The sequence below is a fragment of the Callithrix jacchus genome, chromosome 9 (genome assembly GCF_049354715.1).
Source record: "Callithrix jacchus isolate 240 chromosome 9, calJac240_pri, whole genome shotgun sequence".
Lineage (NCBI taxonomy): Eukaryota > Metazoa > Chordata > Mammalia > Primates > Cebidae > Callithrix > Callithrix jacchus.
This window is the reverse complement of record NC_133510.1, coordinates 52,766,641-52,790,952: the sequence shown is the minus strand read 5'-3', so window position 1 is coordinate 52,790,952 and position 24,312 is coordinate 52,766,641. Positions and strand designations below refer to the sequence as shown.

The 24,312-nt window shown below is 40.0% G+C and overlaps 1 protein-coding gene across 24 annotated transcripts in view; it reads right to left on the bottom strand.

The window, feature by feature from the left end:
* GRIP1 (glutamate receptor interacting protein 1) overlaps nt 1-24,312 on the bottom strand; it is a 726,295-nt gene that overhangs the window by 80,991 nt on the left and 620,992 nt on the right. For all 24 annotated transcript variants that reach the window (XM_078336115.1, XM_078336116.1, XM_035256174.3 and 21 more), the window contains 3 exons: nt 18,338-18,524; nt 17,604-17,749; nt 5,436-5,516 (listed from right to left, as the gene is read on the bottom strand). In XM_078336115.1, the coding sequence (XP_078192241.1) occupies nt 5,436-5,516; nt 17,604-17,749; nt 18,338-18,524 (414 nt within the window). The remainder of the gene's footprint in view (nt 1-5,435; nt 5,517-17,603; nt 17,750-18,337; nt 18,525-24,312) is intronic.

Here is a 24,312-nt window from a genome sequence, read left to right as displayed (position 1 = left end):
TCCTGAATGCAACTCTCCCTGTTTCTACCTTTATTTTCTCTCACTGTTGGTGGTGCACATTCTCTAGTAGCTTCTAGAGAAGAGTGCAAGGGAGAAGAGTTTATTGAAACCTTGAATAGCTGAAAATGTCATTTTCTACTTTCATATTTGATTGATTACTTTGCTGAGTAAAGAATTCTAGGCTGGCAATCCTTCTTTTAGAAAATAAAAGGCACTTTTCCATTGCTTTCTGGCTTCCAGAGTTGTGGTTGAAAAGCCTGATGCTACTCTGATTATTTGATTATTGTTTGTATTATTCTAATACATTGTATGACACCCCACCATGCCCTGCTCTTCCAGCACTGGAACCCTACAAAATTACTTCTTTGTCCAATGTTCTCAGAACTCTTGATGATAAACTTTGCTGCAGGTTATTTCCATCCATAGCATGGACCCATCATTTTGGAAATAAATCCATAATTTCTAGGAATTTATATATTTATTTATTTGATATATTTCTTTCCTCTCTCTTTCTGTAATCCCTACTACTTGGTGTTGTGTCATTTGGACTCAACCTGTATAATTTTCTCATCAATTCTAGATTCTTCATTTATGTGTTTAGTTCTAATTTCTGGACATTTTCCTTATTTTCCAATATTTGTACTAAAGATTTTTTCATTTCTCCCATACTCTTAATTTTCAAGGCCTCTTTTTTTCCCCTCTGAATGTCATTTTCACTCATGTCCTGCTCACCTCATGAATGCAATATATTTGTTGCTAATGATGTCAATGATAGGTTTCTCTTTGGCTTTTCTTCTTTCTACATGTGCTATTTCTCTGACTTCCCTCTGTGTCTGGTGACAGCCTCGCATATTAGATTCTTTCTCAAGTGTCCATTTTTCTCTTAGTTGTCCATTTATATTAAAGAGTGTGGCCCTAAAAAGCTGTTCAAAAGCTTGGTGTACCCAAGTGGGGCTTGTGGACTATATAGTCTTAACTGTAAGTTTAGGCCTGGCTGTTTTATTGGGTCAGATGGTCCTGATTTTTCCTCCTATTTGAAGGTTATTAAGCCTGACTACCTGGTTTCTTTAAGCTTCCTGGGGGAAGAAGGCTCTCAGTCTTAATATTCAGTATGCACAAACACCTAATTTCCATTTTTAAAGCGGTACTGCTGCATTCAGCTGTGTGCTCTCAGTCCAAAGAACTCTCTATTGCATGCTTTCCAGAGAATAAAACTCTGGGCTTCTGCCAGGATAGGAGAGGGGTACTTGGAGTTGGGGAAGGCTTCCAAAGACTAAGGCCATTCTTAACAGGCTTTCAACCAATCCTCCTGCCTTAGGATTTTCCATCAAATGTACTTCTAGAAGTTTCTGGTCCCTGAGCCTCTTTGGAGTACAGGATAGAAATCAGGCTCGTTATCAGCTTCTCCTCTGCTTCTTTAGTTAATCTTTCTTCATCTTCTTTGCCAAATTTGGTTGCTGTTTTCTATTTTACTTTTATTTTTGTCCTTATGAGTTTTTGCCTTTTGAAAAATCTTACATTTTTATTTAAAGTGGAGTGTAGGGTGGGAGAAGAAGTAAAAGCATGTGTTCCAGCTACTGTCTGTTTGAAGCAGACCAGGGATCCCTTTTAGGGGCCTGCTGGGCACCCCCTCCCAAACATAAAAATTTTTTAAAATTTGTCATCCTTTCAAGGGAAATTTCAGGCACCTAGGTAGGCTTGAAAAGTAAATGAGCAATCCTATAAGCAAGAAGATACAATACTGAGAACTTAAACAATAGTCTCCCAATCAAGTCAGAATCACAAAGTATTTTGGTTCCCCATAGAAACTAAAAGATAATATTTTAACATATATTCTTAAGTTGTTTTTCAGAAACCTGGACCCACACCAGATGGAAAATGCTGACCACCATTATGGAGATCTCATGCAGATAAGGGAGAAATAAGAACTGAACTCTATTAATTTTTGTCTAAATTTCTTCCTGAGGGCCCTGAAAAGAGTCACGCCTAAAGGCCACACTTCATCATTCTTTTTTGCTGACCCTAAGTTTTTAGACAAAGCCCTGCTTCTTCAACCAACTGCAAAATAAAAAATTTCTGAATCCACCCATGACCTGTGAACCCCCACTCTGAGATACTTCTCTTTTTGGGCCAAACAATGTAAAGCCTCCATGTATTGTTATGGTTTTGCCTATAACCTCTGCTTCCTACTTTTAAAACCCACCTAGGCCATCAGGGAGTTTGAGTCTTAAACATTACTTGCCCAGTTCTCCTTGCTTGGTGCCCTGCAACAAATGCTTCACTTTCTCTTGCTGAAAATTCTAGTATCAGTGTTTGGCTTTTTCTGTATGCTGGGCAAGGAGACCGAAGTTTGGTTTGGTAACATTTTGACCTCAGAAATTTTAAAACCACTCATAATCACATATACACATATATACACACATACACATACAAACTCTTAATCATTCAGCTTTACTTTAATTGCAACCATAGACATCATACACAGTAAGTAAAACAAGTTACTTGATTTGAAATGGATCAGTGAGTAGAGCTTTTTACTGCAAAGTTGGCAAAATAACAGGAACCATTCTCTACTAAATACACTTCAGACTTAGGGAAAAATGACAGATTTGTTGTGCTTGTCATTACAAAGGCTGTTTTATGATTTTATAAGAAAATAAAGCAAGCCTTTGTTTCTGCAAACAATTCAGTCAGAACTAAAAAGGAAAGCCAATGAATTCAGTGTACTCACAAAATACTGCCTTTTGCTTTTCTGATATAGGATATAGGGAGTTTCATCAATCAGATGGTGACAGGGATGAGCGGTGTGGTGACAATGAAGCCAGTGCTAGTCAGAGACAATGGGTTTCGATCCCTGCTTCACCTTTCGTTAGCCCTTGGTCTTTGGGCAGGTTACCCAGCTGAGTTGTTCTTTCCTCTTTGTAAAGTGGGGATAGATGTCACAGAGCCACTTTGTGGATTAAATAAGAAAACACACAAAATTGCATAGTGCCATGCCTGGTACAAAACAGATACAAACTGCTGCAATAAAACCTCAAGGGCCTTTTTTTAAATTTTTCTAAAAAGCAAAGCCGGCGTTCTCATCTGGTAAAATAAGAGTATTTTCCATGAGGAGACAAAAAACTCAGCATGGTAGTGATGATTAGTTGTGTAAATGGAGCTGTAGCTCTAGAAGAACTGACAAGCATGTTTGACAAGCTCATGTATCATTTCTCCATCTGAGAACAGCATAACACTTTCGGCTTCCATGAATTCGTTTGCTTGTGGCTGGCTAAAACTCAAGCCATCTTTATGGCGGTTTTCAGATTTTTGCCATTATTGCTATTAAAACCCATTTTAGAAGTAAAACACTCATGTGAAACAAAACACCATCATAAAGCATAATATTAAATGATTCTTCATGTGAATAAAACAAATATTTTGTAGTTTGGGTAAAAGACTATATCTCAAACAAATTAGCATATAAATGTCTACTTTTTAAAATAAGAAATATACCACAGGATATTTTTAGATGGATACTTTCTGGGCTAAATTATATTTTTTATTTATATCAATTTGTAATTAAGAATACACCTATTGTATAAAACAAATTTAAAGGCAATTTTCCTACTTAAAATCTAAGAGTAAAGTAACTGTATGGCAGTGGTGATAGAAGCTTCTGAGGAATAGATGACTTCAGAATACCAACCAGCAGGAAGCATCTAGAAGGACAGGGTGTATATTCTTAAAATTTAGCATAGGGCTTAGTGCATGGTGGACACTTAGGATGCATTTGTTGAGGGAAGGCAGAAGAATGAAAGAATGGAAGTTGGGGCAGGGTCTCTGTGTACAGAAGCAGGTTATATACTGCACAACTCCACGACACACCACTTCCACAGCCAGTTCTGACATGATAAATGAATGGATTGAAATAAATAAAATTAAATAGAATAGCCTTAAAGTTGCATGAGGGTTTGCATGAAGAAGCCATCTTGAGCCCTAAATATGTTTGGAATAGTAAATCCTGATATGCTTTCTTAATTTTAGTAGCTGTAGCTGTTGACACTATAGTGACATACCATCTTTGCTGCATAGTGAACGAGCTGAGAGGCTAAGCAAACTAATTAAAAAAATAAATGACTTTAGGAACACTTAGGATAGTGCTGAAGTCTATAAAATCCCAATCCATCTTTCTACTTTTCTCTTGCTAGGTCACATTAGGGTTTGGGAGAATCTAGGCTCTCTCTTATACATATAGCTTCTTGCTCTTAATATTTATTCTGAATTGCAGTACCATTCTTTTTAGTGTTACAGTAGATATGTGTGGCTTATTGGTTATAAATAAAATTTCATTTTTCAGTATTAAATTTATATCATCCATGTTGAATCAGAGAGCAGCATTTCATACTGCCCAACTGAGAACTTTTATTTACTTTTTGCCTGAACCACTGACAGCATTGCTATCTGACAGAGTGCAGTGGGGCACTTTTATGTGACCTCATCACTCTTTCTTGAAAAAACCAGCTCTTGGTCACAGTCACTACCTCTATATCTCCTTTGGTCTTTAAGCATTCATCATTTGCTTCATTTTCTTGGGACATTTATGGATGCACTTAGACTATGGATATTAAAAGCCTCAAAAAACCCTCAATTTCCATTCTAGAAAAGTCCATTGGAGCTAACATTTTAAAAGTTGTTTTTAAAAAAGCAGTTATAAAACTAGAGCCTGAGGAAAGGAGAAAAATAAGTACATTTATATGGTCCACTTTTCCTTCTGGTTCAGTTTTCCAGGTACTGTGCACCATGGAGGAATTCAAGGATTTACTTAAAGTAAGAGATATTGTTTTAGTCTTGTGAAAAGGATTATAGATGCATAGTGGATATATAGGAAGACAGTCTTAAAAGTAAATAAATGTAATTTTTGTTAAATAGATTATTGTAAAAGCTTAATTCACAATACATTGTGAATTAAGTAATACAATACAATAAACGAATAATATATACAATATAGTAATAATTCACAATATTAAATGTAGGGAATTTAAGTGCATCTATCTCTCATCTAATTATTCATCTGGGCTGTGATATACACGTTTATTGAGTACTGACTCATCACTTGCCAGGCACTGTACTAGGTATATAAAAAACTACATAATTTTAATTATAAAAATTACATAATTTTATTCAACGATTAAAACAATCCTATATTTGCTAGCTATCCTTATTTTCATTTTACAATTTTACATATGAAGAAATATAAGACTGGAAAGCGTCTGAGTAACCTGCCCACTCATACAGCCAGTTTGTGCTGGAGGTATGACTAACTCCACATTTCTGTATCATGACATAAAAACTCGGCAAAGACATGTAAAACAGTTGTCACACCTGCAAAACAGTTAACAACACAGTTTTCTAATGTCTTTAAAAATTATTTGAAAGAAATAACTTCTACTTACAACTTATGGTTATTCCAAGTTCCACATTGTGCTTCTTAGGGAGCTTTACATGAAATGTTCCACTACTTGGGATGACAGACTCTGTAATTTCAAAACAAAAAAGAGTGTGTTAACAGAACCTGAGGATGGAGCACCCATCAATAAAAATGCATTGGGAATACTTCCATCATAATCATCTATAGCTAAAACAGTAGGAACTGAAATAAGATGAATGCCTTTAAAATCCTGGTAAATTAAGCTCCTAGTGTTCAATAAATGCCCTATCCATTGGCAACTGTGTACAATTCACAGCAACAGTTGAGTTCAGTATTTCTCAAATGTGATGCACACATCACCTACATCAAATTTACCTGAATACGAGTTACAAATAATGGTTCCTGAATCATTTCAATCTATGCATCAGAATCTCTAAGGTGATGCTCAGGCATAGTAAAGTTTAAGAACCTTAGGTCCTATTTTATTCTTTCCACCCCAGCCGTATTTTCCAAGAGTGTACTATTCAGTAATTCTTCTCCCCCACCCCACCCCCATTTATTGTTTGAAGGTATCTGGGAAAATAGATTTCAGGAGAGATGTCGGTTTGGTGTGATGGTTGTTAATTGGGCAGTGAGAGTGGGTGGAGAGGTGCCTTAATTTGTAATGTAAATAGTGAAAAGTGCAATTTAAGAGGTAGAATCAGGAGTGACATTCAAAATATTTCACAGCCAGAACAGTATTGCTTATCAATCAATCACACTAAAATAACCAGACTAGATGCTGACCACAGAGCTGGAACACAGGGACCCAGGAGATCCCAACTACATTAAATGGTCCTTTAGTTTCTGTATAATGGGGAACTTTTAGAAATCCCAGAGAGGATGGGGGCACTGGAAGAGAGTGAAAGTGGGCTCAGATACTGAGCAGGCAGTAAAGAAATAAGCTAACATTGAAGCAAGAGAGAGAGAATCAGTGTGCACTGGCTGAATCTCAACCCAGGACAGAGCTAAACTAACTGTACCCAGACCTAATTAATGTCCCAGAAAGCAAGAAATCACTACAAGCTCTTAAATATACTCTTCTTAAAATTCCTTTAACAGTCAGAAAGACCTTCAATTAAAGATAAGGTTAAAATGGAAATATCCATTGAAGAGATAGCATAGCATCTATTCATACTAAGTTGAACGACCATAATGCCTTTTGAAGGTTTTGGAAAGAAGTGGGGAGAGGTTTCAGGAATAATGGAAACAGCATAAAGACAGGAATGTGGGATGGGTGAGCCAGCCACAGGCCTGCTTGATCAGCTTGACTCCAGGCAGGTGCCCAGCCGGCACACAAACAACCACTGCAGAACCATTAGGCCCTCAGGCCCTTAGTTTAATTTACCAGTCACATATTTAACACATTTGAGTCTGTGCAAAGTGGAGGTGATGGTTAGGATTAGACTCATGGAATCGAGAGAGGACTCTTTTTTGTTTGGCCTTGAATTGCTCTTCTTGACCTCTTGTCCTTTCCCAGGAGAAATTCAGGCATTAAACGTTTCACCAGACCAGATAAGTTTTCAACTCAGAAGGTTCGCCATACAGTGATAAACTGGAGCACACAACAGAAATTTGATTTCCCTGGGCCTGCCACTTTAGAAAGCCACCTATAAAAAGGATCCCCAAGCTGGCTCTCTCAGCCTCAATGCCGCAACTGGGTCTTCCTTCTCTGGCCTCCCTCCTTCGCTCTGGTTTTTATTTACTTCAGAGGGGAGTGAGGGAATCAGCTGCCTTTCCTACTTCCTCTCTCGACAAAGTGAGTGTCATGGACTGAGTTAATACCTTTGGGCCAGGCGCGGTGGCTCATGCCTGTAATCCTAGTACTATGGGAGGTTGAGGTGGGCAAATCACGAGGTCAGGAGTTTGAAACTAGCCAAGCCAATATAGTGAAACCTTGTCTCTACTAAAAATACAAAAATTAGCCAGGTGTGGTGGTGTGCACCTTTAGTCCCACCTGCTTGGAAGGCTGAAGCAGGAGAATCGCTTGAACCCAGGAGATGGAGGTTGTGGTCAGCTGAGATTGTACCACTGCACTCCAGCCTGGGCAACAGAGCAAGACTCTGTCTCAAAAAACAAAAATCTACTTTTGACTTTGGGGTTGTCTCTCTCGTGTGCCAGGAAGTGAATTCACATATATTTATTTGTTTATTTATTCACTAAGAATTTGTACCCTTTAAATTTCTCAATAGGACTTGAGATAGAGAAAATTATTTCCCACAGTAGATTTCCAAGAGACTGGCTACTTTGAAAAAGAGAAATGAAGTAGGTAAAAAACCACTTAGGTGTGCTTTACTTCCTGACTTCAGGAGCTGCAAATGTCAGAAATATTTACTTAGAAAATATTTTTCCAATTCATGCCTTTCCTGAGTCCTCCCCATACCACACTCTAACAACAAAAGGCTAATTGACACCTTCCTTCCACCCTCAAAGTGACAGTTTAAGAATTTGGAGTTAGCATGCAGACTGGGGACAGAGAGGGCCTTTGGAAGTGGCCAGGTTTTGCCCATATGCACCAGCAGCCAGTCAGCAGAGAGAGGGAAGAAAGAAGCAAGCGTTTATGAGGAGAAAGCCTGTGCCTCGTCTTGACAGCCATTGAAGTCAGGTTCTAGAGACTCCTGGCTGTGAAACACAGGTTGCACTTCCAGTGAATGCCTCTTCTCTGATTAAACTAGGTGGAGTGCATTTTTCTTGTTGGCAACTCAAAGATCCCTGATGAACACATTGATTCAGTAGAGGAAGTGGGATGAAAGCAAGCAGAAAGCTTCCACATGAGCGTTTACAGCCATAGCAGAAATAAATGATTTGATTACTTAGATAAACACACAAATGGCCCCTAAGGAAATGCACGTGAAGCATCACTATTTGTAGAACTCATTTCACGAACAAGTGACCATTTACTATTTTATTTCTTTTTTTGGCGGGGGGAAGGCGGTCAGGGTCTCACTCTGTCACCCAGGCTGGAGTACAGTGGCACAATCACAGTTCACTGCAGCCTTGACCTCTGCAGGCTCAGGTGATCCTCCTGCCTCAGCCTCCCAAGTAGCTAGAACTATAAGCACCCACCACCACACCCAACTAATTTTTGTATTTTTTTATACAGACAAGATTTCCGCCATGTTGCCCAGACTGCTCTCAAACTCCTGGGCTCAAGTGATCTATCCACCTCAGCCTCCTAAAAGGCTGTGATTACAGGTGGAGCCACTGTGCCTGTCCTACCCATTTAATATTTCCTGTTTTAAGAAAATGTTCTCTGTGAAAGAGAAAGGGAGCATACTACGTGTTTGTATATGTGTATCTGTAGATGCTTATAACATCTTGCCCATGATGCTATGCTTGTATAAATGAGGTCTTTGAAACACAAGGGCCAGAAAATGCTGTTCCAGAATAGTTACTACAGCAATATTTTGCTTTTATAAATTTTTAATCCAGGGAACCTTGACCAAGATTAACATTGTTAATGACACTGCAGGAGATATTATCACTTCCTGGAAAACAGTAATGAATCACTTCTGACTACATGAGGTTTGAAATATTCATAATGATGAACAAATATCAACTAATAAATCTCTTTGCTCAAGCTGTGGCTTCATTTTAATCTTTAAATGCCAACATGATTTATATTTGTTATTTTTTCTTTATATAATTATTTGGCTGTTAAAGCAAAGAAGTATTTAATTTGGGGTTTCTTAAAGAAACACTAGGAAAGAGGAAAAGATCCAATATTTGGAAAAGCAGCAGATTTAGAGGAAGTTTGTTAGACTCACATGTAATTATTTTGTACTTCCCCGATTTTGTTTTATCTCTGTTAATACTATAATTAAAAACACATTTGGGTAAACAAAGGTCTCCGGCTTTCCCAGCAGTCTGTTTTTCTGCCTGAAGCATTCATTGTTGGCACAGTAAGATAACCACCACATCATAATTCATCAATGCGGACACTCTGTGAGGAACGTGAATGCTTAACTCCCACTAATGCAGAGAAAGGCACGGGGGTGGGGGGTCCATAATGATGGCAAACATCATTTGATAGGATTTTCACTGAGACTTCTTTCCAGAACAAAGATGTATTTTTTCCCAACGAAATAACTTCAGAGGTAAAGTAGAAACTTCAGGTATTTTCCATGGTATTAGTAGGAGATCAGTGTTTAAAAGATAGTATCGAACAAGGTAAAATGTAAATTATGCATATGTTAAGATTACAGCTTTATAAAATAATATGTATGGTAAAGGATTTTGGTAAGAAATACAAAAATTTAAACAAATTTATTAGCCTGATGGGTTATGAACACTTTTAACTTAAAATAATTCCATTAAAGTTACTATGACATTTGTGCAGTGCAGTGTAGTACCTATAATTAAAGAGCCAGATTTGGGGCCAGGGCACAGTGGCTCACACCTGTAATCCTAGCACTCTGGGAGGCCAAGGTGGGCAGATTGCCTGAGCTCAGGAGTTTGAGACTAGCCTGGCCAACATGATAAAACCCTGTCTATACTAAAAATACAAAAATACTTAGTCAGGCTTTGTGGCACACACCTAATAATCCCAGCTACTCAGGAGGCTGAGGCATGAAAATTGCTTGAACCCAGGAGATGGAGGTTGCAGTGAACTGAGATGGTGCCACTGCACTCCAGCCTGGGCTAAGGGGAGAGAGATTTGGGAAAAAATGAGTCAAGGTTTTTAACCACTGCATGTCACTCAAAATATTTTTGAAATAGAGATAATTTGTCTCTGAGGTCCAAGGGTTTGGGAATTAATACCTGGTTGTAAAATATTTCTGAGGCAAAATGTTGGAAATGGATGGCTTACATCCAGACAATTAGGAGTAGACCCAAAGTACTGAGCAGTCTTGAAACAGCTCACATCCAGATATTCCCCACTAATGTCCCAAGTTCTCGACTGGCTAGAAAGGATTTTTCTGAATCCAATAGTTTCCAATAGATACTAGTAGGTTAGTAATGACTAACGAGTATTTTATTGAGGACTATGATGCTGTATCTGGGCTCAGCAGGAGAATACTGGTGTCACCTAGTGATGTCTATCATGAGCTAGGGAGGAAGGAAGGACAAGATGAGAACATAGCTTTTCTGGCTCTATTCTATATTATTTCCATCTCTTTGAAGTGGGTTACTTTCTGGAACAATGAAGGGCAAGGGGAGATGAACTTACACTTCCTTTTCCTGCCCCTTATCAAGTAAGCTGGGTAGTGAACAAAGTGGGTTTAATAGACACAGTTCCCATTTTTTTAGGAGCTTAAATCTAAGGTATTAAACTATTCAATCAACAAATATTGAAATATACAGATATAGTTACAAGTAAATACTTAGATACTGCTTATGAAGTAGACCAAATTGTGCTGGTAATGTCCAACTGAAATATAGTGAGTGGTGCTGCTGAATGTTCTACAGTGCACACAGTGTTCAACAAACCACCTTCCTGCAACAAAGAATGTCAGTAGGGCAGAGGTTCAGAACACTCGCTCCAATTGCTTCATGCTGGTAACATCTCTTTAAAGAGGCAATGCAATGTGATATGGGAAACGGAGACTCCAAGTCAATAGACTTAGGTCTACCATTCACCCTGCTGAATGACCTTGGGTTTCCTCAACTGAGCCTCAGTTTCCCCACTTATAATGAATAAAGCTGTTGGATTATAAGAGGCATTTCACCACTAATATTGTTGTAGTTAAAAATAATTAACCACTAATGTTGTGTTATTGTAGTTATTGTACATTCTGGGTGTGCTGGACAGCCTTCTTTGAAAATCGTATCTTCACCATCATCTGACCCATCCTTGAAAAATCCTACCTGATTCTTGCTTGGTCACAGCTGACTAGAAGGGTAGGATACTAAACCTAAGCTGGGCCAATTAGATTCTTTCTCTTGGGAATGATAAATTAGAACTGGCTGGGCACTTCAGCAAAGATGGGAAAATTACATACAATACAAAGTCTGAGAAAACTTGTCTACAGGGACAAATGGAGCAGATATGCAGAAATAAGCAGCACTGAAAGACCAGGAACCCCAGAGAAACAGTGAGGGTGATCTCAGCTCCTAATGCAATTTGAAGTTCTGATCCCACTTTCTCAGGAGAGCCTACTGCTCTCCATCCACTCATTCACAGAGTATTTTTTTTTTTTTAAGATGGTGTCTTGCTCTGTCCCTCAGGCTGGAGTATAGTGGCATGGTCTTGACTCACTGCAACCTCAGCTTCCCGGGTTCAAGCGATTCTCCTGCCTCAGTCTCCCCAATAGTTAGGATTGCAGGCATGCACCACTACACCAGGATAATTTTTGTATTTTTAGTAGAGACGGGATTTTACCATGTTGGCCAGGCTGGTCTGGAACTCCAGACCTCAAGTGATCTGCCCACCTTGGTCTCCCAAAGTGCTGGGATTACATGCGTGAACCACTGCACCCAGCCTCATTCAGCAAGTATTGACTGAATGAGAGCTTCCTGTATTCCAAGCAGTACGCTGGGTGCTAGGTAAACATTCATAAACAAAACCCACAAAGTCCTTGATTTCATAGGTTTTTCCACTGGAGGAGAGAGAAAATAAATAAAAATAAATATGCAGTGTAATCTCAGAGTGAGAGAAGGGTTAAGAAGAACCATAAGTCTGGGAAAGAGAATAGAAAGTGATAGTTCGTCAGGGAAGGCTTCTCTGAGCAAGTGACATTTGAGCAAAGACCTGAATGAAGTGAGCCAAACCACCCAGACATGACAGAAAGCAGCTACAGTGAAGCTCCTTCTGCAGAATTTTGCTTGGCATATGCAGTGCAGCTAGTTCACACTCCCCTCCTAATTCTAAGGCCTGCCATCTTTCTGTGAGATTTCCCCGCATGGCTGGTCGTTCCATTACACTGTCTTCCCAATTCTCAGATCTCTCCTGGTTGAGGATCTTTACCTCCACTCTACTTCTGCAAATCACTACCCTACGTCTTGCCTGATCTTTTCTGAAATTCTAAACTCTTAGACAGCACTTTGGCCTTAATCTCCTAGACATCAGCTCTCTCATTCCTTTCTGTCACTATTCCTTTTTCTTCTTGAAGATCTCTAGTTCCTTAAGTCTTCCCTTTTCTCTCAGTTATCAGACTGATCTATTATTGATTCCCATCTCACTCACTTAGGTTCTTTCGATACAGCAGTGTATTGTAGGGCTGGGAGTGTGACCTTTGAAGCCAGACTGCGTGGGTTAAAATCCCAGACTATCATCAACTATGTGTGCCTCAATTTTCTGAGGACATAATCATAGTAACCTCTGCCATTGCTATTATAAGAATTAAACAATTTGATGCACACATCACGTTTAGAAAGTGATAGGCCACAGAGCAAGCATTTGATAAATATTACCATAATAATTATGATGTTACTATCATAATTATTCATCTGCTCAGGCAGAAACATTTTGAACTTCCCTGACTAGTTCTTCTGTTGAATCTTCTCTGGAATCCTCAATCTCTGGCTCAATCTAATCATTTATTTTCTCTGCTCTTATTATTGGCAGCTGAGGTCTTCTGAAAAAAACAAAACCAAACATACTCCACTGTGCAAGTTGATGCTGCTATAAACTTCAAGCTTCCACTCTGCTTGAACATGCTTTTACAGGCTTCTAGTTGGTTTCCTCACTCATTCCTCCCATTTGCTATTCTAAATCTTCATTCTCTTCAACCCTCCAGGCTGCTGATCTGTCATCCTTGCTTGACAGTTCTTACACGAACCACCTAAAAGCCAGCTAAAAATGTACTTATATTCTCACATCCTTTTCTTTTCCTTTTAAAAATTATTTCAATTTTTGTAGGTGCATATTAGGCATGTCTATTTATGGGTTACATGAGATACTTTGATATAGGCATGCAATGCACAATAACCGCATCAGGGAAAATGGGGTATCCATCCCCTCCAGGACCCATACTTTCGGTTTCAAACAATCCAATTATACTCTTCTGGCTATTTTTAAATGCATGATTAAATTATTATTATTATTATTATTTAGTTATTTATTTGTTTTTTTGAGATGGAGTCTTGCTGTGTTGTCCAGGGTGGAGTGCAGTGGCACGATCTTGGCTCACTGAAATCTGCATCTCCTGGATTCAAGTGATTCTCCTGCCTCAGCCTCCCGAGTAGCTGGGATTACAGGCACATGCTGCCATGCCTGGCTAATTTTTTGTAGTTTAGTAGAGAGGGGTTTCAGTGTGTTGCCCAGGCTGGTCTAGAACTCCTGAGCTCAGGTGATCTTCCTGCCCTGGCCTCCCAAAGTGCTAGGATTAAAGCCATGAGCTACTGGGCCCGGCCAATTAAATATTTTTTACTACAGTCACCCTGTTGTGCTAGCAAACACCAGGTCTTATTCACTCTTTCCAAAATTTTTTGGACTCATTAACCATCCGCACTCCCACTATCATTACTACTCTTCCCAGCCTCTGGTAATCATCCTTCTACTGTCTATCTCCAGAAGTTCAGTTAAGTTTTAGCTCCCACAGTTAAGTGAGAACATGTGAGGTTTGTCTTTCTGTGTCTCACACCCTTTTCTACAAACTCATAGGAAGAGGTCTTCTACCTTCTGTCTTGGACTTCTCTTTCTCATTCCTTTGTGGATCTAATTCCATCAATTATCTCTTCTCTCCCTCATTCATGTCAGGCCCCAAACATGCTCAATCTCTCCACTCTTAACAAAACAAAGCCACGAAATAAAATAACACCCTTCTGAACTCGCAGTCTCCCACTATCTGTTGTCTCTTCTTCTTTCTCTACAGCTAAATTTATTGACCTCACCAACTGTCCCCTGGGGCAAAATTGACCCTGGTTGAGAACTACTGAATATAAAATAGAGCAACAGGTATTTAAGTGAATGCAGTAGAAGTTCTCAAAAGAGGAGCCTACAGTGGTCTCCAGTCTCTTTCATCCATTCAGTGCATTTTTCCTGCCACACTCTTTTCCAAAATCCATTTCCTAAAGCAGACAGCAAGCACAGCGCCTCTGTACTTGTCACTCTCCATTCATTCCTCAGCTCACTGCAATCTGACTTCGGCCCCTACTCCCCAGATCTATTCATACTATGGCAATGTCTTTCTTCTTAATGGCCAAATCCAAAGGACATTTCCTACCTTACGTAACTTGAATTCTCCATAGTACCTTTAAGCTATTGATCATGACTTTCGCCTTGAAATTCTTTCTTTGGCTTCCAAAATGCCACATTCTTTTGGTTCTCTTCCATTTCTCAAGGTGCACCTTCATCACCTTTGCTCACATTTTTCCCCTTTAAGTCTCAGTATTCCTCAGGCAGAGTCCCCTCCTCGGACCCTTTCTTACTGCCACTCTTTCCTTAGTGGTCTCCTTTTTTCCAATGACTTTAACAATCACTGCCATGTTGATCACTCCTTGGTCTTGGTATCCAGCCCAGACCCTCAATCCTAGGCTCCAGAAGGTACTGCCTGCACTACTCTCTCCTGAGCTTTCTTTCTGCATTCCAGTGGCAACACAAATTTGGCGAGTCTATTCTTACCATTTAGCAGCTCATTATCTCCTATTTAGCTTTGAGCTCTTTGAGGATACGAATCTTTTCTATTTTCTCTTTCAGTGATCTGAACATAGCACAGTGCTTAGCACCTAGTAACTGGTGCTCAGTAACAGTCATTTGAATTAAGGAACAGACAGACATGCTTGTCTTTTTTCTCTAGTATTGGCAGAGGATTTGCCAACTCATCTCTAAAAACAGAATTATTTTTCCTATTTCCATATTTCCCCTCTTCCAGTCTTCTCAGCTAAAGACATCACTGTCTACCCAACTGCTTACCCTCATACCTCACGAGCCATCCATGCTCTTCTCCCTCATCTTCCATATCCAACCCATAAGCAAGTGCTGTCAGCTGTGCTTCAAGCCATGTCCTAAATTCCACTATTTGTCACCACTTCCAGCACTACCACTGTGTCAAGCCACCATCATGCCTTACCTGTCCAACTGCCACAATCTCCTAACTGGCTTTTCTGCTTCTATTTCCCCTCCCATGTCAGAATGCTCTTTCTAAAACGTTCCTCAGATTAGTTCCTCTGCATAAAATGCTCTATGGCTTCATTATACTCAGAATGTGATCTAAATTCCTTACCAGGCACTGCATTACTCGGCCCCTCTAACCCCTCCAAATCCAATCCCAATCCAAACCCAACTCCCTTATATTGTTCCAGAGCAGCCCTTTTCGTTTCTCCAGCAAACTAATTGTTCTGGCTAAGGCCTTTACACTGTCTACTCCCTCTCCCTACAATGCCCTCTTCTGAGAGCCTTACAAAGTTACTCTTCTCAGCCTTCACATCGCTGCCCAAGTGTCACTTCCTTAGAAAATGAGCCTACAAAACTAGCTCCCTTAAAGTAATTCTCTAACCCTCTATCCTGCTGCATTTTCCTTAGAGCACATATTCTTTAAATTTTAATTAATTAATTTTTTTGAGACAGGCTCTCACTCTGTCTTGCCAGCTGGAGTTCAGTGGCACAACTACTGCTCATTGTAGCCTTGACCTCCAGGGGTCAAGTGATCCTCTCAACTCAGCCTCCTGAGTAGCTGGGACTACAGATGTGCACCACCACGCCAGGCTAATTTTAAAAACTTTTTTTTTCAGAGATGGGGTCTTTCTATATTTCCCAGGCTGGTTTTGACCTCTGGGCTCAAGTGATCCTCCCACCTCAGACTCCAAAGTGCTGCGATTATAGGTGTAAGCCACCACACTGGGCAATATTTGTTAATTTTTAAATTAACTTCCTATATGCTGCTATAATATAAGCTTCATATAATAGAAGCTTTTTACAAAATATAAGTTTTGTGTTCTTTTTTACTTTCCTGCCTATTATGACATCTACTTTGTGATTATGCAGAGGCATAACTGGCCCATGGTAAATAGTAAATAGTTGTTGGAATAATGTGATCCCTGTGTCTACAAGTATATCTTTACTGATTGGTAAAGATTATTGGGTCCGTGGGCTAGTCTTTCACTGTGTGAAGACAATTTTCCTAAATGGGAACTAGCACCAATCTCTAAAACTTGCACCCGATCAGGACTCTGTCTATAACCAAACTTTAGTTTGGCTCCCTGGAGTCCGCTTCTTAACTAGGCCTTGTCTTTGGCCTGGGAGCCCAATTTTAGCAAGAATCCTGCTGAGTCAGTTTAGGGAGAATCCCCTTGGTCCCCTCACCTTTGATATTTAATCAAGTTCCTTTTCATAATTTTTCATTAAATGACTCCATTCTTTGTCACTGGCTGTAAATTCCCAACTGCCCTGGCTATATTTGTAGTTGGGTTCAACCTCTCCCTCCTACTGCAATATTCTTTTTTTAATTTTTATTTTTTTTGAGATAGAGTTTTGCTCTTGTTGCTCAGGCTGGAGTGCAGTGGTGTGATCTCAGCTCACTGCAACCTCCACCTCCCAGGTTCAAGCAATTCTGCTGCCTTAGCCTCCCAAATAGCTGAGATTATAGGCACCTGCCACTATGCCTGGCTAATTTTTTATATTTTTAGTAGAGACAGAGTTCCATCATGTTAGCTAGGCTGGTCTTGAACTCCTGGCCTCAGGTGATCCACCTGCCTTGGCCTCCCAAAGTGCTGGGATTACAGGTGTGACCACCCCGCCCAGCCTACTGCAATATTCTTGACCGCCTACTGTAGTAGTCTCCAATAAAGTCTTCCTTGTCGTTTTTAACAAGTATCTGCTGCCATTTCTCTTTAACATTAAAGACTAAATATTTGCCAACTGGGCTTGTTTAAATACACTTAGGGAATTTTCATGACTCTCAAAAGAAGTTTCCTGTGTTCTTTGCAGTGTGCAGGGTCAAAGAGAGGCTTTACTTGTCTCTGTGGCTGAAGAATATGGTTTCTGTAATACACAGAAGAAAGAAAGAACAAAGGCCATATGATTTATTTTTATGGCCTCTATAGTTGTGGCTATTACTTACTCAATTTGTCACATTTATTTTCAGTTGTTCCTGTGGTGACATTTTAAGGAATAATCCAAAACAATGCTCAATTCAAAATGACACCCCAAACCTCCTAAACAAAAGCATGTTCAGCATATAAAACAACAGTTTTCTCTCTGCCACATAACCAGTATAATTCACATGCAGTCCACTCCTGACTCTGCCACTGACTTGAGATGATATGATTATACCTGCGACATCAAACTCGATTTCCAGCGTGACCTTGCTCGTGATTGAAGAGTCTCGGAGGAGCTGATTGGCTTCTTCGAAGGTGCTGTCTTCTGTTGGAATTCCATTGATGGCCATCACTCTGTCTCCAATCTGAAGCACCCCACATCTAATTTAGAACCATATGTGAGAGGTTGTAGATAGAGTAAATAATTACCAAGTTGAGCTTGCCAAATCTACCTTGCTTGATCCTTGCAAAACAGCATAATAATTTGGTCTTGCTTATTCAATGCTGTGGGCATCATAAAGGTCAACTTCAATGTTTTATGCTGTTGCATTTCATGGTTATAATTGTAAGCAGGGGGATTCTAAAGTATCTCAGGGAGATAATAATTCATAACCATGGTATCGTTAGAATCTGATCCAAACCAATATTTAGTAATGATGAATGTACACGCCCCCATGGCAAAGAAATTATTGAAGTTGAACTTCAGGATATTGTTTTAATGGGGTTTTATCCTTTTTAATTAATATAGCTTCAAGTCCCTTGATGGACAAAATCTGCTAAATAAAGGCACCCATGCTTATTACCCTTTTCAAACCTGATCAAGAACATAAAACTTTACTGTCAGAAGAGAGTTCATCATATCTTGCATTTTCTGCAGTGAGCAGTGATTTATAATTTACTAGCTGTTCAACGACAGCAGGTACCAGAAATGCAGAGCAGAAAATGATGCTGTGAACGAAAGCGTCTCACCTCTCTGCTGGGCTGTCAGCTTCAATATAGGAAATCAGAGGTGGAGAAGAGAGCGTTTCTGTGGCAAAGACACTGCCCTGCAGTTGGATTCCAAATCCTGTGACAGGATCTGCTGTCAGCACAACCTCTGTGGTTTCTGTGTGAACAACCTGCCCAGCCAGTCCCACTGTGCTAGAGGCTAAGGACACTAGAGAAACAAACAGAAAATAATGACTTTAGGTTGGAGCAAGCACCAGGAATACCAGCATTTGCAAAGTAGATCTTGTCTCTGCACAAAAACTCATTGGCAACAGTTGGAGGTTAAATTATGGCCGTCTGGTTTAGCAAGAGTTGAAAAAGATAAACAAATCTCTCAATACTCAACACATTTCAATCATAACATCAGTGTATCCCTGCACCCTGGCTCCTCACTCCTCAAACCAGGGGTCATTGTGGGGACTTTAAGAGGATGGCTTTGGGGTTAGGGTACTTTAAGAGGATGGCTTTATCACTGAGCACCAGCTGGGGAACCTTGGGGTAAGCCATTTTGTCTCTTTGTGTGTCTACATCCTATTTAAGAGAAAGGGAGTTGGGCTAGCTGGTCTCATGTTTTCTCCACTTTAGCCATTTGCATCTGGGCTTTGTGACTTTTAAGTAATCCTACCTTCAGCTCTGAAGAAATAATTAATCTAAATCTGGTGAGGCTATGCCAGTCCTCAGCCTTAATCCAGTGTTGTGTTGGCACAATGAGGTTGTTTAAACTCTGTACATTCTTCAAGTCCCCCCACTGCCCTAGAGTTTGGTCTCTTCAGCCTTGCTCTTTCCCACTGGGTCTCTAGTCAAGTGCAGGTGGAGAGTCATTGCCTTTGCTGGCTTCATTTTCCCCACTCTCCACCTGGACCCCTGGCGACCATTTTAATAATGCATCTCCTAGGCTCAAAGATTCTTAAACCTCATGGGATTTTTTTCTATACTCTATATTCTTTGGTAATGCCCAGTCAACTCCACTGCTGTTACCAAGTTGCTGAAGGGTGCTAGGAAAAGTCACTATGAATTGACAGTATTCTCTATTAGACCCTTAAATTCTTTGTCATTTGATATTTTGGCACCTTATTTCATTCCACAAAGGATCTATCTCAAATGTTTCCACCCTAAATAAGGGTCAAATGTTACTCTTAATTTCCTGTAAGACTGAAAAGATCCAACCCTTTGACCAGAGTTCTTTAAACAGCATTCTGTTTAACCTCAGTTTCTCTGTATCATTATTGGTTCCCTCTTCCTCCCCGTCCCCAACTATAGGAGAATATATTCTTAGTCCCATTTCAAGGCTAATTCCCCCTTTTAGTGTTTTTGAAACTATCCCTTTCCACCCCGCCACTGCTTTTGTGCCATGAAAACACTTCTCTTTTGCTGCTTTTTTCAAGCTTTCCTACTCATTCCCCCAGCTTTCAGACCACTGTGTATAGATATGTGCTGGCTCTGAAGCTGCTTAAAACTTGCCTTCTGCCTTCACGCTTTACTGAAACTACTCTCACCAATGACTTCCTGACTGCTAAAATCAATGGCTTCGCCTGCTCTACCTACCCCACAGTGACTGCATATTGGACCATCCCTTGCTTTCTAAAATCGTTCACTTGATGAAGCTTTGTTCTGAGCATCTTACTTTTTCAACCCCAGCCAATTGCTTTGCCTCCCTCTGCATTGCAGTGCACAGTCGTGTCTTAAGTCTTTTCTACTCTCATTCTTTCACTCATTCATTCCCAGCATGGTTATATGTCTTCTGCATTTATCTTCTCAACTCTTTCTTTTTAGTTTCTGTCAAGCTCCAGTGATGGATTTCCCTCCTTGATGGATATCCCATTCACACAGTGTCATTGGCTCCTCAATGTTTTCAAAATTGAGTGGATCCTCTTCCCGCTCTCATTGCCACTATTATTTCCGTGAACAGGACCATGATGTTTATTGTCCTCTAGGCTTGAAATCTCAAAGTAGCCTTAACTCACAACTCCCCATTGTCTCAAATTCTATCAATTGCTAAATCCTTTCAGGATGACCACTGAAATATATCTTGCAAAAATCCTCTTTTCCCTTCTTAATCTTAGTGCCTAAATTCTGGCTTTCATTATTTTTTATTTGAATTGTTCTAATGTACTTTTTTCTGGGTTACATGCACAATATTCCCTACATATTATTTCCTCCTGACTTTCCTGATATGATGAGGCCCCCAACATATCTACCCTGCATGTATCTTCTCAACTCTTTCTCTTTAGTTTCTGTCAAGCTCCAGTGACGGATTTCCCTACTCAATAGATATCCCCATCCACAAACTGTCTCGTCGGCTCCTCAAACTCAATGTTTTCAAAACTGAGTGAATCTTCTTCCCTTTCTTATTGCCACTGTACAGAGTAAGGCCTCAACATCACCAGAGTACATTACTGAACAGACTTCCAACTAGTGACCCTGCCTCTTGTTTTATGCTAACAGCCTCCAACTGCTGCCAGAGCACCCTTTCTAACATGCAAAGGTAACCCCTGCCCCCGTTTTGAATTTTCTATTGCTCCCTATTTCCTATAGAACAAACGTCTCAATTCTAGCAGAGCATATAGGACCCTTCATCCATTTCTTTCTCCTGCCCACCCACTCTCCTGATCCTCTGTAATCCCTTCATGTGCCGTGTGCCCCAGCACTCTTGATGCAGTTTTGTGTCTTTGTATCTACTGTGCCCTCTGCCACTCAGCTCTTGCTCTGGGTCCCTTTCTCTGCTTTATCCAGGCAGAATTAGGTACTTACTTTTCTACATTTCCACATTTCTAATACATGATTGAGTTTCAGCATTTATCTGGTCTCTATTTGCCTGTCTCTCTCCATTTGACCCTGAGTTCTTGAAAGGTTGGAACCAGCTCTTTTAATCTCTGAAATCTTAGTGCCTGGAATATTCAATAAATACTGAATAAATGAGGAATGAATCAAGTCTTGCAATGTCATGCACATTTTCCTTTTTGGAATCAACAGTTCACATTGATGCTGCTGAGTTACCGTAAGGAACTACAAGTCATTCTTCAGGACCCAGATAATTGCAGCTGATGGGGCAAGGAAGGGTGAAGTAGATCATTTGTCTAGGAAGAGTAAGAAAAAAAATTCAACTTTTCCTTAAGAAGCACCATCCTCATTCTGTCTCAGCTGGATTAAGGCTAACATGGCCTGCAGTGCGGGGTGAAGGTAGCCTCCAATTCTATGCTTGTTACAATTGCCACGCCTGACACATGGACTGTCATGTATTAATTCAGATCACATGTTTTAGTGTGGTTTTGCTGATGTAGAGTGTACTGTGATTACTCTCTAGATCATAATTCTTGCTATCAGTGGCACCAAACCACTGGCAGATACCGTTTCCTGTCAGTAAGGATCTGGAGAGTGTGTTGCATTCCAGTTATTACTCGTAGCAGATGGGAATATTATGTTACAGCATCACTGATTTGGCAGGTAACTTCCACTTATCTTCTAGCTGAAGCTTTTTGGATTTAATCAGGAAACATTCTCTGACTCTTTTATAGGTTCCCATTAATATTTTTTTTCCATTTGAGATTACAATTTGATATAGAATGTCGGACTACTTCACTGGAGTTACAAGCTGTTTTTGAAACTTTAAGTCAGCTGTTTACCAGCTTCACTAAGAAAGAGCCAAGAAAAAATAGGTCAGTTTAATAAAAAGTAACAGGTGAGATTAAATTAGATATAGCGAAGCCTTCTCAAAGGAAAGAGTTGCTATGTTTTTTGAAACAGAGAAGGTAGTTGAATAATTTTATTCTTCAGAAGGCTTTGAAAATAAAAATAAGTACTAATTAATATGAGTATTATTAAATTTATAAGTTCTATCTGGAGGCAAGTTGAGATGACAAAAATTATTAGAAAATTGAATTTAGAATTTAAAATAAATTTATGCATTATGTATTGGTTTTATAATTATATAAAGTTATAATTCATATTATACATAAAGCATTATAGTAAATAATTCATGATTTTATAATTAACTCTGACATATAGGAATCTTTTGACAAAGAGCAAAATTTCATTTGAAATTGTATGTATTGATTAGTTACACATATGAACGTTTTGAAAATTATTACCAGATATGAAAAAGATATACTGGAGATTTAAAATGAGTAACCAAAAGAAAGAAAAAAACCAACATTAGCTTGGAGGAGAAAAAGATGAGCTTGATTATCCTGCTTCATTAATGTGGTCAACCAGCAACAGAAAATGAAGATGAGTATTTCCCTGTCATTTGAAAGTGTGGATGGTGAATTCTCTCCCTGGTAGCAGATGCTTCTGCAAGGTATTCTGTCGTCATCAGGCTGCAAGCCAGTGAATTGGGCTTAGGCTTGTCTACAAGGTGAAGATAAAAATGCTAACTTGCTGACACCCTATGTTTGAATCCTGCTAACTGGTGTGTGCTGAGGTTGTGTTCAGGATTGTGTGCCCACTCTGTCCTGTTCCCATTCTCACATAGAGGGCTCTGTTCACAACTCTTCAGGTTTGCAGGGAAGGACTATATTTTTGTCAATTCCTGCTTCTCCTAGCGTAATAAAGGGCAGGGGGAACCAAAAACAGCTCTAAAAGTTTTAAAATTTACCAAATGTGTATTTAATTTAGAAGGCTGCAAGATTTCCTATCAGCTATGAGAAGCATTTAAAAAGTATAGAGCTAAGGACCCCCAAAATTTCTTACTATAATCTGTTTTATGTTTTCTTTTTCTCTTTTCTCTTTTTTTCCTTTTTGAGATAGGATTTCACCCTGTCGCCCAGGCTGGAGTGTAGTGGCATAGTCTTGGCACACTGCAATCTCCATCGCTCAAGCGATCCTCATGCCTCAGCCCTCCAGGTAGCTGGGACTATAGGTGTGTGCCACCACAACAGGCTAATTTTTTTTTTTTAATTGAGATGGAGTTTCGCTCTTGTTACCCAGGCTGGAGTGCAATGGTGCGATCTCGGCTCACCACAACCTCCACCTCCTGGGTTCAGGCAATTCTCCTGCCTCAGCCTCCTGAGTAGCTGGAATTACAGGCACACGCCACCATACCCAGCTAATTTTTTGTATTTTTAGTAGAGATGGGGTTTCACCATGTTGACCAGGATGGTCTTGATCTCTTGACCTTGTGATCCACCCGCCTCGGCCTCCCAAAGTGCTGGGATAACAGGCGTGAGCCACCGCGCCCGGCAACAGGCTAATTTTTGTATTTTTTTCTTTTCTTTTGTAGATACGAGGTTTTGCCCTGTTGCCCAGACTGGTCTCAAACTCCTGGGCTCAAGTGATCCACCTGCCTGAACCTCCCATAATAATAATATGTTTTTATTATTGATCCTGTAATCTGGGACTTCTTTCTCACTAAGTGTTCCACACTATAGTGTTCAACCTGCCATAGACCCAACACATTGCGTATCATGTGATCCAGTTCAGGAGAGCAGCAGAGGTGGCCAACAGCTCCTTTGTTCAAATGGGGGTGTGAGGACAGTTCTTAGGGTGTCCCCTTCCAGGGCTCCCTGAATGGTCACTTATAAAAGCTTACCAGTAGATGCCTTTATCTTCCATTCTTTGTTCCTAGGTTGATGGAAGGGACCAGAAAAGTTGTTAGGTTATCTCATTTTCTTTTCTTCAGCTCTTTTCCAGGGCACCCTCCCTAGTAGTAATTACTGCTGATGACAAAAGCAGCAAAGACCATTCTGGAGATGTGTTCTAACTTCTACTCTTTGCTGCAATTCAGGTGAACTGGGGAGAGAGTCTCTACACTGGCCTGGAGTACAGTGGTGGGGAACAGAAAGCAGGGCAAACTAGCTAGATCCGTTGCTCAGCCACACAGCTGTTACAGGGAGATGATGGGGTTCTGGAAGAAGACTTGGCCTCTCTGGCAGAAAAGGAGGCAGTCCAGGCAGCCAGGAAAAGGGCAGTAAGATCCTGGCAGAGGAGATGAGAGGGCTCCCTCTATGATATGGCTCAGC